At 31.8% G+C, this 15,869-nt stretch overlaps 1 protein-coding gene across 2 annotated transcripts in view; it reads left to right on the forward strand.

Annotated features, from left to right (window-relative positions):
* Positions 1–14,990, forward strand: part of LOC145321904 (uncharacterized) — a 43,930-nt gene extending 28,940 nt beyond the window's left edge. For both annotated transcript variants that reach the window (XM_080163560.1, XM_080163561.1), the window contains 9 exons: positions 2,089–2,145; positions 3,867–3,925; positions 4,170–4,247; positions 4,661–4,732; positions 6,193–6,236; positions 11,879–11,937; positions 12,918–13,001; positions 14,275–14,324; positions 14,827–14,990. In XM_080163560.1, the coding sequence (XP_080019686.1) occupies positions 2,089–2,145; positions 3,867–3,925; positions 4,170–4,247; positions 4,661–4,732; positions 6,193–6,236; positions 11,879–11,937; positions 12,918–13,001; positions 14,275–14,306 (485 nt within the window). In that variant the 3' untranslated portion in view covers positions 14,307–14,324; positions 14,827–14,990. The remainder of the gene's footprint in view (positions 1–2,088; positions 2,146–3,866; positions 3,926–4,169; positions 4,248–4,660; positions 4,733–6,192; positions 6,237–11,878; positions 11,938–12,917; positions 13,002–14,274; positions 14,325–14,826) is intronic.
* The last annotated feature ends 879 nt before the right edge of the window (positions 14,991–15,869 follow it).

A 15,869-nucleotide genomic window follows, 5' to 3' on the forward strand; every position in this document is an offset into this window, starting at 1 on the left:
ATTTGGAATTATAATTATTCTGTATTTGCCTTTTATCAAAGGGGTGTATAATGTATATACTAATAAATATATGTTAATTATTTCAAATTGTAGCTATTCAATGACTTTATAATGTCTTACTCTGCTTTTATTAGATCAACCAAATGAAAGTAATCCTTTTCCATTCCAGTAAATCATAAAAACTTGTAACATTTCCAAAACTATATACAGGGTGCGGCACATAAATCCGGACTTTTTCTAATTTGTAAACAAATGAACATAAAATCGTCAATTTTAAAGATTTTATCGAATTTTAAAAACTGAGAGGCAAAATAGGTATGTGACTATTAGATTATTCAATAAAACCGCCGCTAGCCTCAATTACCGCCCCTACCCGCCCCTTGAACCGCCCGCAGGCCCTGGTCACCATGTCCCTGTACAAGCTGGCGAAGTTCTCCTTGATAGTGGCAATGGGGAAGGTCTTTGTGGTATAGGCACGTTTATTGGTGCATGCTTCAAAGTAGCTGTGGGTCAAATAGTCTAATGGATTAAGATCTGGGCTGCTAGGAGGCAACATTTCCTTAGGGACGTGAGTAACCGCAGGATCTAAATTCCCATCTTTCAAGCTACCCTTCGACACGGCGGCTCTTATCTGGGCCACAGTTGAGCTAGAACAACGTTTTATACCTTTTTGGAAATGGCATGAAGATTTAGCTAGGGTTGTCAGCGCAACCCATAGTCTAAAATGAGATTCAAGGTTCCATATGGGCCCCTGTAGACGAGAATCGTGAAATTTTCAAGATTTTAGGCGTTTTTAACATCTTACAATCTGCCACGTGTCAATTTGCCGGAGTACTACGGCCAAGCCAACTTGAAAAAGAACCCTAGTAATTTCTAGTACCTAACTTATGTATCTAACAGTACCTTCAGCAAGTTTCATGAGCAACCTGCGCACTTCGAATTTGCCTAGTTGAACATATGCGCTGCCAGCTCGTAGTACACGTCCTATATCGTCCAAAGATTTTTATGGGTAAAAAGGTCATTACCTAAGCTTTTCATAGTGGGGTCAAACGTCCTTATCGGTCAAGAAGTCTTGGCGCTATGGCCATTTAAAAAAAGTCCGGATTTATGTGCCGCACCCTGTACATTAATTAGACTATACATATTTGTTAAATGTTGCTCGTTTACTCTTACATATATAGAGTTTTACCCTTAATGATTTGATTGATATTTGATTGAAATTTTCACTAGGAAGCTGGATTAGGAAATATCTAATATGTAATAAAAAGGTTGACCTTTTGCTAATTTATGAGTGTTCATACAATAACTATATTTATAATAGCAAATATTTGAAAATAAAATGATATAAGTTAGAGTCAATTACAAATCAAGGAATCACATAGATAATTTTCATTATTTTGCTAAAAAATCTATAGAAATATTTACACATTGTGAGTTTACTTTTGGAATAGGTTGGATGATAAATGATCAATCAAGCAAGGGGTAACCTACAGCTGGTTAAGGGAGGAGAGTAATAGAATACTATAAAACAATTAAAATTAGATAAAATTTAAAATTACAACCTATAGGTAGACCTCTACAAAAACCTCTAATCTGAGGTGAATTCTTAAAAAAACTTTTGCCTTACTAAAATCAGTTTGCCTCACCAAAATTTTAGTGAGGCAAAATTATCCCCTCTAAATTTTTAGCAAGCCTCACTGATGTTAGTGATCAAATTGATTTTAGTAGGCAAATTTTTTTTTTAAATTTACCTCTGAACTACAGAATATATAATGTACTGAGGAGAGACTAGGAGCTGATGTCAACAGATAATGATGGTTAGTTACAGAATATTCATAGAATTTCTATCTAAGTACCTAACCATCTAAATGTATCTACTCATCTAACAATCTCTCTAAACATCTTTCCCTATTTGTATTGTACAATTGTACATACATATAATACTTTTCTATTATGTCCATTTAGATTGTAATTAACAACAATATCAAATTTTAATGACATCATGACTACATAATAATGGTACTATATAATGACACAAAATGTGACCTGGCAATTTTCTGTTTATTAATTAATCAACAAATATCATAGGTTTTACAGCTCTGGATAAGGCTCTTCAAAAAATCTCTGAATACTATGGAGTTTATGGTAAGCCAATTTTTATATGTTTAAAATACATTTATTCAAACAATTTTTTTATATTGGTGGAAGGTAAGTGAAATTAAGAACATCAAAGTTTTGGGGTTGGGGAGGGGGGGGGGGGGAAATATGGTCCAAACATATCTTTCTAAATACAGCTCTCTCTGTATACTATACATATAATCAGTGGCATGTAAAGGATTTTAGATTATTAAGGTTTCATGATTTTAAAGGTTTGTTATTTATTTTATCAAGTTATTTTATCAATTTATAGTAAACTTTTTCCCATTATCCATCCATAATTTTTTAGCTTTGCTACTTATAGATGTTGTCATCCTTGTTTTCTCTCTATTTGACTATTAATCCACCTTATCCATCTCTAGATAGGGTCCATATACACTATCAAAACTGTACACCAACAAATGTACAAGTGTAACAAACATAATAGTAGACAAACATTCTAGGAGACAAATCATTTCCATTATGGCAATAAAACACAAGTGGGCAGAATTCACACAAAAATTTCTTCTGTTCTAGTTACCCAACAGCATAGTTTCGAACCAGAAACTACTTTGCATAACAAAAAAGACCCTTGGAATTGTGATAACATTATGTGCGAGAAAGGCTTGTTAGGTTAAAAAAAAACCACATGGAAATACTTTTCACAGTATGTACTGGGAACTTATGGTAAGTTCAGAACATGCTTTCCCTAAATTAAATTTGAGGTACTACGTCAAACCCTAGATACATCAAACAGTAGATAGGACAAACGTTAGACAGACAAACAGTAGACAGACAAACGCTAGTCACGACATACACTAGATACGACAAAGGCTAGATAGCGACAAACGCTAGAATATGACAAACGCTAGAATATGACAAACGCTAGATTTTTTCTAAAGGCGACAAACAAAAGAACGATGCTAGAATTATTCCTTATAATAAAGTAAAAGGATGTTTGTTTATCTGTACCTAAGGTTCTCACTAACCACTGAACCAATCAGGTTATCCTTAACAGGGTGGCTTCTCATAGGTCCCAGGAACTATTTGGGGGAGGGTACCACCACCCTCCCAAGATATTTCGCCCCTAGAAAAAATTACCACCCCCCACAAAAAAAATATTAAGGTAAAAATGGGGTTGGGGGGGGGGGGGTCGAAAGTTTTATAAGAAAGTTTTCTGATTCGTTGGCTAACAAACTTTTGGTACTTTAATGAATTTTGATTAGTTGGTTTAATAAGTTGAGTATTCAAACATTTCAATCACTAATTTTACGATATAGGGAATGTACATAGATTTTTCGGCCATTATCTCTTTCCTTTAGATCCCTGTATTGATAATAATATAAATTTAGTATTTATGAACAAAAAAAATATATTTAAGTTTAAATTCTATCGTATGTCGCTTCTAGTGTTTGTCGCACTTTTAAAATTCTACTGTTTGTCCTGAAATTGAAAATTCTACTGTTTTTCGTAGTCTAGTGTTTGAAGCATCTACTGTTTGTCCCATCTACTGTTTGATGTATCTAGTGTTTGACGTAGTACCGAATTTGAAGCTTCTCATAGTTGAAATTTTAAAATTACTTTTGGTGATCAAATTTTACTTATATTTTTAGAGTACCTTAAGCTGATCTCACCATAAGGTCCAAGTACATCCTGTGAAAAACGTTTCCTTTGGTTTTTTTCTAACCTAAAAAGCCTTTGGGTGGGGTGTGAATATTTTTTTTATCTAGAACAGACAAGTCTTATGAAGGCAGCAGAGAATGGAAACAGAAAAGTCATAATTGAACAGGTAATATACTTTCTCTTAATTATCATATATGCTAAAGTCAAAAGTCAACCCATTTAAGAAAAGAAAAAAAAACAGGTGCTTTCTATGAAAATATCTGTTGAGCAATAAAATTATTTCCCCCTTATTTTTGATAATGAGAGGGTATTTCTGTGTACAACAGTCACTTATTCAACCTATCCCCAACAAGGACAGGCCCCTAGAAAGCTTAAAAGAAATATATTTATCTACACCACAATTACTTTAGGAAGATGCTAATATCAATGAGACATGCATTGCTAGCAACAACAAGAAATGCGTCTTCCCTTTCATATTCAATGAACAGGTGAGATCAGAGATCCTAAGGAGAATACAATAGATGATAGATTAATGTCTATTCTCAACTTCTATAAAAAAAGATTACACTTAATTTCTTATTGGCTTTAAAGTTTAGATAGTTGGATGTACCAATCCAGATTAAATAAAAGTTATTGACATGAGATGACATGTAAATAAAACTTTGGATGCCAGTAGAATTCAAAGGCCAATGTCCCCTCCCTATTTAAGATATTAAGATATTTAAGAAAACGGCAGAAAATCAAAATCAATTTCAGGAAGTATATAATATGCGATTATGAAAAATGGAGTTGGGATTTCCTAACGAAGACAGATGTACCATAAGATGATACTTGTAGTGTAGTTCTGCTATTAAAAATTGGTTAAATCTGCAGATATTATTTCAAATAAATCTAATTTTAGGAGCATGCCTCCTGCACAACTAAAGATGATCAAGATAATAAACCATGGTGCTCCACTCTAACTGATGAAAATGTAATAATAGTTTTTATTGCATCATATTATAAACAGCTATCTGCGGATGGATATTTAAATGAAAAATTATTAAATCAAGGGGCTGAAGGCCCAAGCTGACAAAACTGATACCAATTCTATGATTTTTTATTATGATATTTGTAGAAAGCTTTCTGTAATATAATGCTATACATGGTTTTTCAGTATGCATGAGAACCAGTTCTAATCCAGCTAATATTAATAGGTTTCAAAGCTGTATTGAATAAATAAGTATCACAGCAACAATAAATTTATTTTTTTCATAATATATAAAAAAAGAAAATGTCTTCCCAGTTTTCTTAAATATACGGCGCTTTCATACATAATGCCTCTTGGTCTTTTTTTGGATCTACTGCAGTTCACGGTAAAATATTGCTGGTAACGAATATTGCCAAAAATCTATGAATTTTAAAGGCTGCTAGCTGCCAAACGACTGAACGTACAGATCATGCCTGCACATTGTTTGGATCTACTGCAGTTCACGGTAAAATATTGCTGGTAACGAATATTGCCAAAGATCTATGAATTTTAAAGGCTGCTAGCTGCCAAACGGCTGGACGTACAGATCATGCCCACACACTGTTTGAAGCAGCATAAGAAGGCCTACAAATAATCTGGAATAGCCATAAATCAATAATGCATAATTATCTCGCAGTGCAGAGAAATGCGCGAAAAAGGCCTATTTTAAGCGTTTTTTCTTCAGTGAAGCTTACCCTGTGCATCATTGGATCTTGGCCATTCCAGATTATTTGCAGGCCTTCTTATGCCGCTTTAAATGGTGTGCGGGTATGATCTGTACGTTCAGCCGTTTGGCAGCTAGCAGCCTTTAAAATTCATAGATTTTTGGCAATATTTGTTACCAGCAATATTTTACCGTCAACTGCAGTAGATCCCATTGTTTTAAGCAGCGTAAGAAGGCCTACAAATAATCTGGAATAGCCATAAATCAATATTGCATAATTATCTCGCAGTGCAGAGAAATGCGCGAAAAAGGCCTATTTACGCGGTTTTTTCTTCAATGAAGCTTTCCCTGTGCATCATTGGATCTTGGCTATTCTAGATTATTTGTAGGCCTTCTTATACCGCTTAAACTGGTGTGTGGGTATGATCTGTACGTTCGGCCGTTTGGCAGCTAGCAGTCTTTAAAATTCATAAATTTTTGTCAATATTCGTTACCAGCAATATTTTACCGTGAACTGCAGTAGATCCCTATTTTTAATAAAAAAAAGTAGTGGAGGGGATGTAGTAATTTCTCCTATACCCAACCCATGCTGCTCCTGAACCTGCGCTACTTTAACCCTGTATAGAAACCCAATACCCTATGAAACCTAACCTAACATTAAACTTTTTGCTCAACTATGTACTTGTTGTGAAAGCGCTAAATTTTCCTTTGGTTTATACACAAAAAAATTTAAATGATCTAATATTTTTTTTATTTCTAGAGAAATCATGTAAAAGGAGTAGGAGAATGGGGATACTGCCCAAGGTAAACTGTATGGTTACAAATTAGTAGTGTATAAACTTTTTAACCAAATATTTTAGTTATCAGATGGGTTGTAATTCAATTTTGTGTCCATTTGCTTATCTATGCCATACATGCAAAATACTGATTTTTAAACTATTTCTTATCTCTATATTGTTGAAAGCAAAGCTCCTCTATGATTTTTTAAAGCAAAGATTTTCTATATAAGGGTCAGTCAGTCCTTTGGGGCCTTTAGCTCTTTTCATTAATCTAAACAGGTTAGAATTTTCCCATTGATTTCAAACTTTGCATGATGATTCCTTTAGGTACAATTTAGGAAACATTTCTAGAAAGTCCGTATGTCAATTTAAAGCATGCTAATTACCACATGGTACAATATTATAAGCAAAGCTTCACTATAATTAGGCTCTAAAAATGTAAGTATGACCTTAAACAATATCCTGTATTAAAAAAGTTTTGTAACAAATTTACTCACAATTTTTCTACCGTTTGAGGGCTTTACTCTTATGGATGTTGTCATCCTTACTTTAAAACTTTTATTTAAGTAGGACAATTCACTCCATCTAACAGTCAGACAGTATTTATCTTATAGTGTAATTTTTTTTATTTCATCTGAACATCTTCTCTATGACATACTTTTCCTTTTGTCCATCCATCACAATGCCATTGAAGGTGATTTGACTTTTGTGTCAGAACCTGAATTGGGACATAGTGCATTTCATTACCCTAGGTTAGGTAACTTCATTTTACTTTTCAATAAAATCTAAAATGCAGCCGTTTTTGCAGAAGGTACCATTTTCTGTTAAAATTTTAGAGGAAAATTAAACAGTTTTTTGTTAATTTCTACTTCTATTTTCAACTGAAGAAAAAATCCTTTTGTGCATAAGCAGAATCATTGTTGTTACTTAATTTCATCAAAAAAAAAATTTAAAAACTAACCCATAAAAGCCGATTTTTCATTTTGTTCAATATGGGTAAAATAAAAATATTACCATCTCCAAAGGGTTAAAATCAAAATTTCAAAGCTCTAAAATGTTGTTCATCGAAAATAAATAGCAGTTTATAAGGACTTTTTGCATCCATCTTCTCATTTAACAGGGAAAAAAAACAAAAATAGAATCTATTTTTTCAGTGTTGACATAAAAAAAGCGTTTGATTAAAAATATAAATAATAATTTTTTTAAGAAGTGCTAAAAAGTAATACAGACTATTCAACTTTACCTCTGACATTTAATTAGATGTAAAAAAATCTATTTATCATAGCAGACAATTATGATAATTTTTTAACAAAATTTTCACCAAAGCATTACTGATAAACCAAGGACTTATTAGATAACATACTATATGCTCCTTTGTAAAAAGATTCTATAAAAAATGTATTCTATAAGAAAATCATGTTTTCAAATGGACATTTCAAATTATAGAGTAGCTTTTAAAAAGTAGAATCTATTTAATCTTTAAAGAATTAAAATAGAGAATAAAAAACTTGAAAAGTGTCGCTTAATTTAAACTATGTTATTTAAAAGTTGGATTCGGTAGAATGTGATGGAAGGTTTTATTTTAATAACCTTTCTCTAACTGCTTTTACCCGGAATGATTTTAGGAATTTCCCCATCCCTTTGAATTAAAAGCTGCTAGATGCTAGTGGCGCATCCCAAAGTTTTACATAATATGATTAAAAACAATGTTTTTCTGTCCGACTTAATCCCAAATAAACATAATTTAGAAATAGTCACAATTTTAATAATGGATGTAGAATATACATGGATATTATGACAGAGGGAAATTGTCGTCAATTAAGCTTGCTAACATGAAACCCATATATTGGTCAGTTTGTTCATCCAGAAAGAGGGGAGGATATAAATGTGGTAGAGGGGGAAATGTTCATTATCCTCATCAGAGAACATGAAAATCCAAATAATAATATATCCATTATTAGTAGCGAAGCTACTCTATAATTCCAATGTCCGTTTATCTCTTTTATATTTTTTAAAACTGGTTTACTTTAGCAATGTATATAGAATACATGTATATATTAACAAGGGAAAATTTGTCGCCAATTTAGCTAGCTAATATGTACCTCGTTTATTAAAGTTTGTTCATCCAGGGGGTGGATTGGGGTATTGTAACTTAAGCTGGCTGTGAGAATTACTTTATTACAATACACAAAAATCTGGTGCAACATCCAAGTAATAGTAATATTTCTATAGCATTCAGCAAATCTGCACATGGTAGAGAAAGGTACGAATCTTAGCCAAAACAAATTTCATAACTAAAGACAAAATAAAGACCTACTGCTGCTATGTCAGATGAGCGGTATTTATAGTAAAAGTAGGGGAAATGCCTTCTCTCAAAAACAAGTGCAACCCATAAACGTGATCATTTTGGAAAAAGGGTATGTTACAATATAGTCTGCCTGCAATATTTTGGATCATAAGCGTGCAGAAGGGGATGTATACAACCCCTTGAAACAACATTTTATGAAGAACTGCATATCCCTTTTATCACCCTTGAATAGAGAGAGAAAGAAACAGAGAAACAAAGAGAGAGAGGGAGATTGATTGAGAGAGATAGAGAGAGAGGGAGCATAAGAAAGCGTGAGTTAGAATAACAATTTTACCTATAAAATAGACATTAAACATTCAATCTTGTCATTCTAATATACATACAGTACTAAGGTTTTTTGTCTGTATCCAAAATTCTCGGAAATCGCTGGTCCAACTTGGTTGCACTTTTATTTGGGTGTGGTTTTAAACTATTTTCAAGATCAATATCGCCCTAAAGTCAAAGGGTAGAACAACTCATGGATCCAAAGGGATAAGACAAAGGCCAATAAATTGATGTACATCCCCAATATTGAAACACAAAATTACCTTCTTTAGAGCTTAAGATTAGTGGTTGAAATGTTTGAACAGTCAACTTAAAAAACTAACCAATTAAAAAAGTCATCGAAGTTGTTAAACCAACATAATTGTAAAACTTTAAGGACTAGTGTAATAAACATTGGTATCTCTCACTCTGGGAACAGCTAAACACTTGAAGCTACTCTATAATTTGAAATATCCGTTTGAAAACATGATTTTCTCATAGAATACAAATTTTTAAAGGAGCATTTAGTATGTTATCCAATAAGACCTTGGTTTATCAGTAATGCTCTGATGAGAATTTCCATAAGAAAATTTATTTTAATTGGCTGCTATACAAAATTGACATTTTTTACATCTATTTCAATGTCAGAGGTAAAGACTGAATAGTCTGTATTACTTTTTAGCACTTTTAAAAAATAATTTTTTTGTTGTTTTTTTATCAAATGCTTTTTTTATGTCAACACTGAAAAAATAGATTCTATTTTTTTTTTTTTTTCCCTGTTAAATGAGAAGATAGATGCAAAAAGTCTCTATGAAACTTTTAAAAGAAATAATGCCAATAATTGTAAAGCCTATCATTCACCTGTTTAACCTCTCTTTAAGGACTGGCTACATTCCTGATAACTATAAATGTGCAAAAATTATACCTATTTACAAAGCTGGTGAAAGAGATAGATTTGACAATTATCGTCCTATTTCCATACTTCCAGCCCTCTCTAAATTACTTGAGAAAATTGTTGCTTTTCAAATGATTAGATATCTTGAGGGAAACAAAATGTTATATAAACATCAATATGGCTTCAGAAGGTCAAGAGACACACAACAACCACTGATACATTTAATCAACAAAGTTTATGACGGACTGAATAAGCCCCAATCAGAATACAGTGCCTGTGTGTTTCTTGACCTTAAAAAGGCATTTGACACGTGTGATATACCAATTTTACTATCCAAACTAAAACACTATGGTTTTAAAGGTGTATCTGCAAAATGGTTTGAAAATTATCTAACTAATAGAAAACAGTATGTTGAAATAAATGGTGTAAAGTCCAAAGAAAAAGTATTAACCCATGGAGTACCACAGGGCTCTGTCATTGGACCAATTTTGTTCTTGTTGTATATAAACGACCTTCCAAATTCAACAACCTTATTTTGTAGCCTTTTTGCAGATGACACAATATTTTGTAAAACCTCAAGTAATTTAGAAACCATAAAAACATCATTAAATGAAGAATTAGATAAGGCATCAGTATGGTTTAGGGCAAATAAACTTTCTTTAAATGTATCTAAAACAAAATACATGGTCTTCAGACTTAGCAGTATGCAACCTGTCAATAAAAACTTTAGAATCTTCATTAATGGGGAGGAAGTTGAGAGAATCAGCAATGGAAATGAAACAAAGTCTTTTAAATTTGTTGGGGTACATCTTGATGAATTTCTCAATTGGAATGAGCATACAAAAATGGTAAAAAACAAAGTTTCTAGTTCTCTATATGCATTAAATCAAATAAAAAATGTTCTCCCATCAAAAACTTTGAAAACGATTTATTCCTCAATGATTTTGCCTCACTTAAATTATTCTAATATCACATGGGGTCTCTCTAAAAGTAAAGATATTGATCAAATAAGAAAACACCAAAAAAGGGCAATAAGGATTATTGTAGGTGCTAATTATAATGCACACACTGAAATTTTGTTTGGACAATCTAAAATCTTAAAATTTGATGATTTGGTAAATTTAAACATTTTAAATTTTATAAGTAAATTTTTTCATAAGAAACTCCCAGAAAGCTTTGATAACATGTTTAAAGTTCTTTCTTCTCAGAGATCAAAAAAGTTACTGATAAGTATACCTAAAACAAAACATCTTGAATATTTTCCAGCAGTGTCATTTCCAAAACTTTGGAATAACTTGAGAAATGAAATAAGGCTTTCAGACTCTGTAAAGAAATCATTGTCCATGACTAAAAAAGATTATTTTTTAAATTATAAATCATTTCATTGCAACAAAAGAAAATGCTTTTCCTGTAAGAAATAAAATCTGTACCAACTTCTGTAACGGTAAATAGTTATTTAGTCAACCCACTTAATTATTGATCTATTAAATTCGTGTAAATATCTTTATATAATAAATAATTTTTGTAATTTCTCGCTATAAATAAAATAATAAATGAAATCAATTAAAGGGGTAAATTTACGGCCTACTCCAAGGCTTAATTACTCCTTGCTATGCAATTTTTAAAATATGATTTTATATGTATATTTAATAATTTAAATGTATTGCATTAGTTAATAAATTCTATTCTATTCTAATAAACTGCTATTTATTTTCGATGAACAACATTTTAGAGCTTTGAAATTTTGATTTTAACCCTTTGGAGATGGTAATATTTTTATTTTACCCATATTGAACAAAATGAAAAATCGGCTTTTATGAGTTAGTTTTTAAATTTTTTTTTTGATGAAATTAAGTAACAACAATGATTCTGTATATACACAAAAGGATTTTTTCTTCAGTTGAAAATAGAAGTAGAAATTAACAAAAAACTGTTTAATTTTCCTCTAAAATTTTCACAGAAAATGGTACCTCCTGCAAAAACGGCTGCATTTTAGATTTTATTGAAAAGTGAAATGAAGTTACCTAACCTAGGGTAATGAAATGCACTATGTCCCAATTCAGGTTCTGACACAAAAGTCAAATCACCTTCGATGGCACTGTGCCATGTTTTATAGTTTTTGGCTTCTTATGAATGTTGTCATTCGTGTTTATATTTTTAGTACTTGTTTGGTAGACATTGCTTCAGGTCCTGATGGAAAGATGACATTCGAAAATCCAGGTAAAGGGGAAATTGACATTTTTAGTATATTTTATATGCAGCTTTGGTATTACTAATTATTCTGAACCAGGTATCTGTAAAATCTTCCTACCTACAATGGGTGGCTTTTAAGGTGACTGAACTTATAGTAAAATAAATCTAAAATTTGCCACAGTTGAGCTGGAACTGTGTTTTATACATTTTGGAACTACTATACATATACTAGGAGGTATTAATTAAAACACATAGCATAAAACTACATCCCGGGTGCCTTGGGCTAAGTTTTAGGTTTATAAATGACCGTCTCAATTAGCCTTACAAATGACATGAAAGGATGCCTAGTCTATCTTAACTCCTTCCCTGTCAGACAAAACAGATGTTTCTTTTCTGAGATTAGGTCATCCCTGATAAAACTGAGAGGTCATAGTGTCTAAAGGGCCCAATTTATCCTTCTAGGCTGTGATTTGTGAAAACACAGTTGGACCCTTAGAATCTTGCCACAAGAAATAAGATGATACATTAATTTTTTGCATGCTAGAGTAATTTAAATACAAAAACTACCGTTGGTCACATTAAAAGCCTCCCACTGTACTTAGCTTTTAGTTCTTAATCTCCTGTACCCACATTATGCCCTATGCCTTTCGTGTGAACCTACCTTAAAAAAAGATAGAAAACAGAGAGAGATTCTGTTATCTTTGTATAAGGATTTTACATTCTTCTCTAAACTATTCTCTATCTCTCTCTTTTAGCAATGCACTAACCTGACATACTAACAATTGTCTAATGACATTATGACTACATAACTATTGTCATATAACTACACAAACTTTTGACAGGGTAATTATCTGTATATTAACACAACCCACCCAAAGGCTTATATAGGTTATGGTGAGTTCAGAACATGATTTCCCTTTATTGAACTTGTGTACCTTGGCTGATATTATCAACAATAACATTATTCTAATAATATTAAGACTATTTTTAATCATCTGTATATTAAGGATATACAGGTCCGTCAGGATATTTGGACTATGCTAACAATAAAAAAGAATGGAGAAAAATAGCAGAAATACTAACAGAACATGGTAAGCTTATTTCTCGTATTCATTCGAATCCGGTGGATAGAAACCGGTTCTCATCCATACGAAAAAACTATGTCTAGCATCGTATTATATCCAGCTTTCTACGAATATAGAAATGTACAATCATAAGATTAAAGCTAGTTTTTTTAGCCGGTGACTTCGTCACCTCGGGGCTAAAAAAACTAGTTTTAATCTCATAATTGTACATTCTATATCCGCGGAAAGCCGTTTATAATACGATGCGAGAAATAAATATTATTATTTTTTTGCTTTTAAGAAATTCTTTCTATTTGTCACTTAAAGTCAGCTGTAACCAACAACATAATTAATTTTGATTAAAGGTTTCATGATTTTTGGGAGCAATAACAATAGTAAGAATGACATTTGTATCTGCAACCCAAATATTATTTTAGATTCTTTTAGCGTGTTGGCTAATAAAACTTAAAGTTACAATCAAATCAAGTTATAATATTGTTTGCACTCTTGAATTAATTATTTTCTTCCATCAACCTTTTTTTGCAAAGTCTAGGAAGATATTTATCTATTTAAAAGGAGAGTATCTCCACCTTCTCAAGAGAAAATGCCCCTAGAACAATATAAACTTTTTTTTCTCAAACTTTAAACGGTGGTTAGACAAAACACCTCCAACTTCTCCCTTTTTACAATGTGTTCCTAAATGCTCTGGGAGCGTAGCAGCTAATCCTTGTACAAAAGTAACAGTATCTGTTTCTGGGTTTCTGTCCATAGAACTAAAGGATCTTTCTGATTGCTGTACTGATATGGTTTTCTTTTACATTGTAGCTTTACATAGGTCCTGAGAAGGTTCATGGTTATTTTGGGGAAGGGTAACAGCACCCTTCCAATAAAAAAAAATAAAATTTATTTCTTTTTTTAACTGAAAATGGTAGAGGGTTGACTTCCTCTCCCCCTTAAGTGTCCCTTTAGGCATCCAGGGGCATGACCACTCGTATTAACATTTAGAATGTTTATTTTATTAAATGAAACAATATACAAAGTAAATAAAGTTATAATTATTGTTTTTTTTTGTTAAAATTAGATCATTTTTAATTAATACATTATTTAATATTAAAGATATTTTAACAAAGTACTTAAGATATGGTTTTCCCGTTGTAAGCACGTTTGTTTGTTAGATCATTAGTAAGCTTGTTTGGTGTTTTATTTTTCACTTTATGATATAAGCAAGCTTGAAATATTGTTGGGTTGGTAAGTCTCGTATAATAATTCATTAGACATTAAGAATAAAACATTTATTCAGGGGCTAAGAAAGGAAGTGAGATTGAATCTTAATCTCTGAATTACAACAAGGTAAAACATTTCGTAAAAAAATAAATATAACACAGAAAAGCTATATAAGAGATAGGAATGTTCAATTTGCTTTAAAACAAGGATTGTAAGTAAATTTGTTGAAAAACTGCTTGATATAGGATAATGTTTATGGACATACTTACATTTTTAGGACTTGATTATAGAGTTGCTTCGCTTATAATATTGTTCTTTGTTGTTCCTGGAATCAATATACCAAAAATTAGATCAAACGGATAATTAGATCACATAAAAATTTGTTGTTAAAAAGTAGAAAAATCAACATGTTTAAAATGGACGTACGGACATTCTGGTAATGATTATAGAGTTGCTATGCTTTCTAAATCGTACCTAACTACTGCATGAATCATCATGCAAAGTTTGAAATCGATAGGACAAATCTAACATGCCTAAATTAACGAATAAAAGCTATCCATCTCGGACGGACGGACCGACCCTAATTATAGAAAAACTTCGCTTTTGAAAATATATTTTATTTGTTTAGTTTAGAGAAAAACTGTGCTTAGATGTATGTAAATTAAGAAGGATACCTATAGAAATAGCCAAATTTTAAAGAAAAGGAATTTTATACAAATTTCAAGTAATTTTAAGTATGTAACACACTATTATGTATCTACACTTTTATTAATAAATACCTATTTTTTCTTATTTGATTGTCAACTCTTACTTAATAAAGCTTTGAAGTCTTCTTAAACTACAGCTGATGGCAGTTGAAGGCAGCTGCACATTATTCTACAACGCACTAGCTAAGAACGGCCGAGGAAGCAGAAACTGTGTATGATTAAGGATGCGGCTGCCGCGCCCTGTTTTTGTTTGCGACAAATGATAGTGGTACTGCCATTTATACATCCAGCAAGTTTACAGTGGATGTATTTTCGCCAGTACAATGGATGTATTTATAGCAAACTGAATTTTGACTGTATAAATGACAATGAAATCGATTCTCAGACTAAGAACAAGAAATTTATAAAAGATAGTTCCTTTTTAAAACAAGTTGATCCTTGCCAAAGATATTCTAAAATACCTGTCAAGTCTTGGCCGTTCCTGCAAAATCTGTCGATTATGGAGATACGGAAAGTATCATGTAAGACGTCATAAAATTACGTCTAAATCCATTTCTTTTTTAGGTGTTTCCTTTTCCATTTCTCCTCTCCTTCCTTTTTAAACGTATATTTATGACGTCACACATTTGATCCATATTCTTCTCCTCAAGAGGAATTTGATAAGATGCACTAAGCTATACTCTTAAAGAAAATAATTGCCCCCCCCCCCCCGCCTTGAACGCAATTTTTATTCTTCTTTTGTTTATTTGCATAATGTATAAACTGTAGTAGTACATTCAAAATATAAAAAGATCATTGAAAAAGACCCACTTTTGTTACACCTGTGCCGTTTTACAAGGACAGGTATAAATTTACTCACAATTATAATACACCATTTTCCTACTAAAAACACCATGTATGTTAAAAATACAAGTTTTTAGAAGAGATATCTATTAATTAAAATATTAACAATACAAAAAAATCA

This window comes from Acartia tonsa, chromosome 6 (genome assembly GCF_053477335.1).
Source record: "Acartia tonsa isolate MP-2025a chromosome 6, ASM5347733v1, whole genome shotgun sequence".
Classification (NCBI taxonomy): domain Eukaryota; kingdom Metazoa; phylum Arthropoda; class Copepoda; order Calanoida; family Acartiidae; genus Acartia; species Acartia tonsa.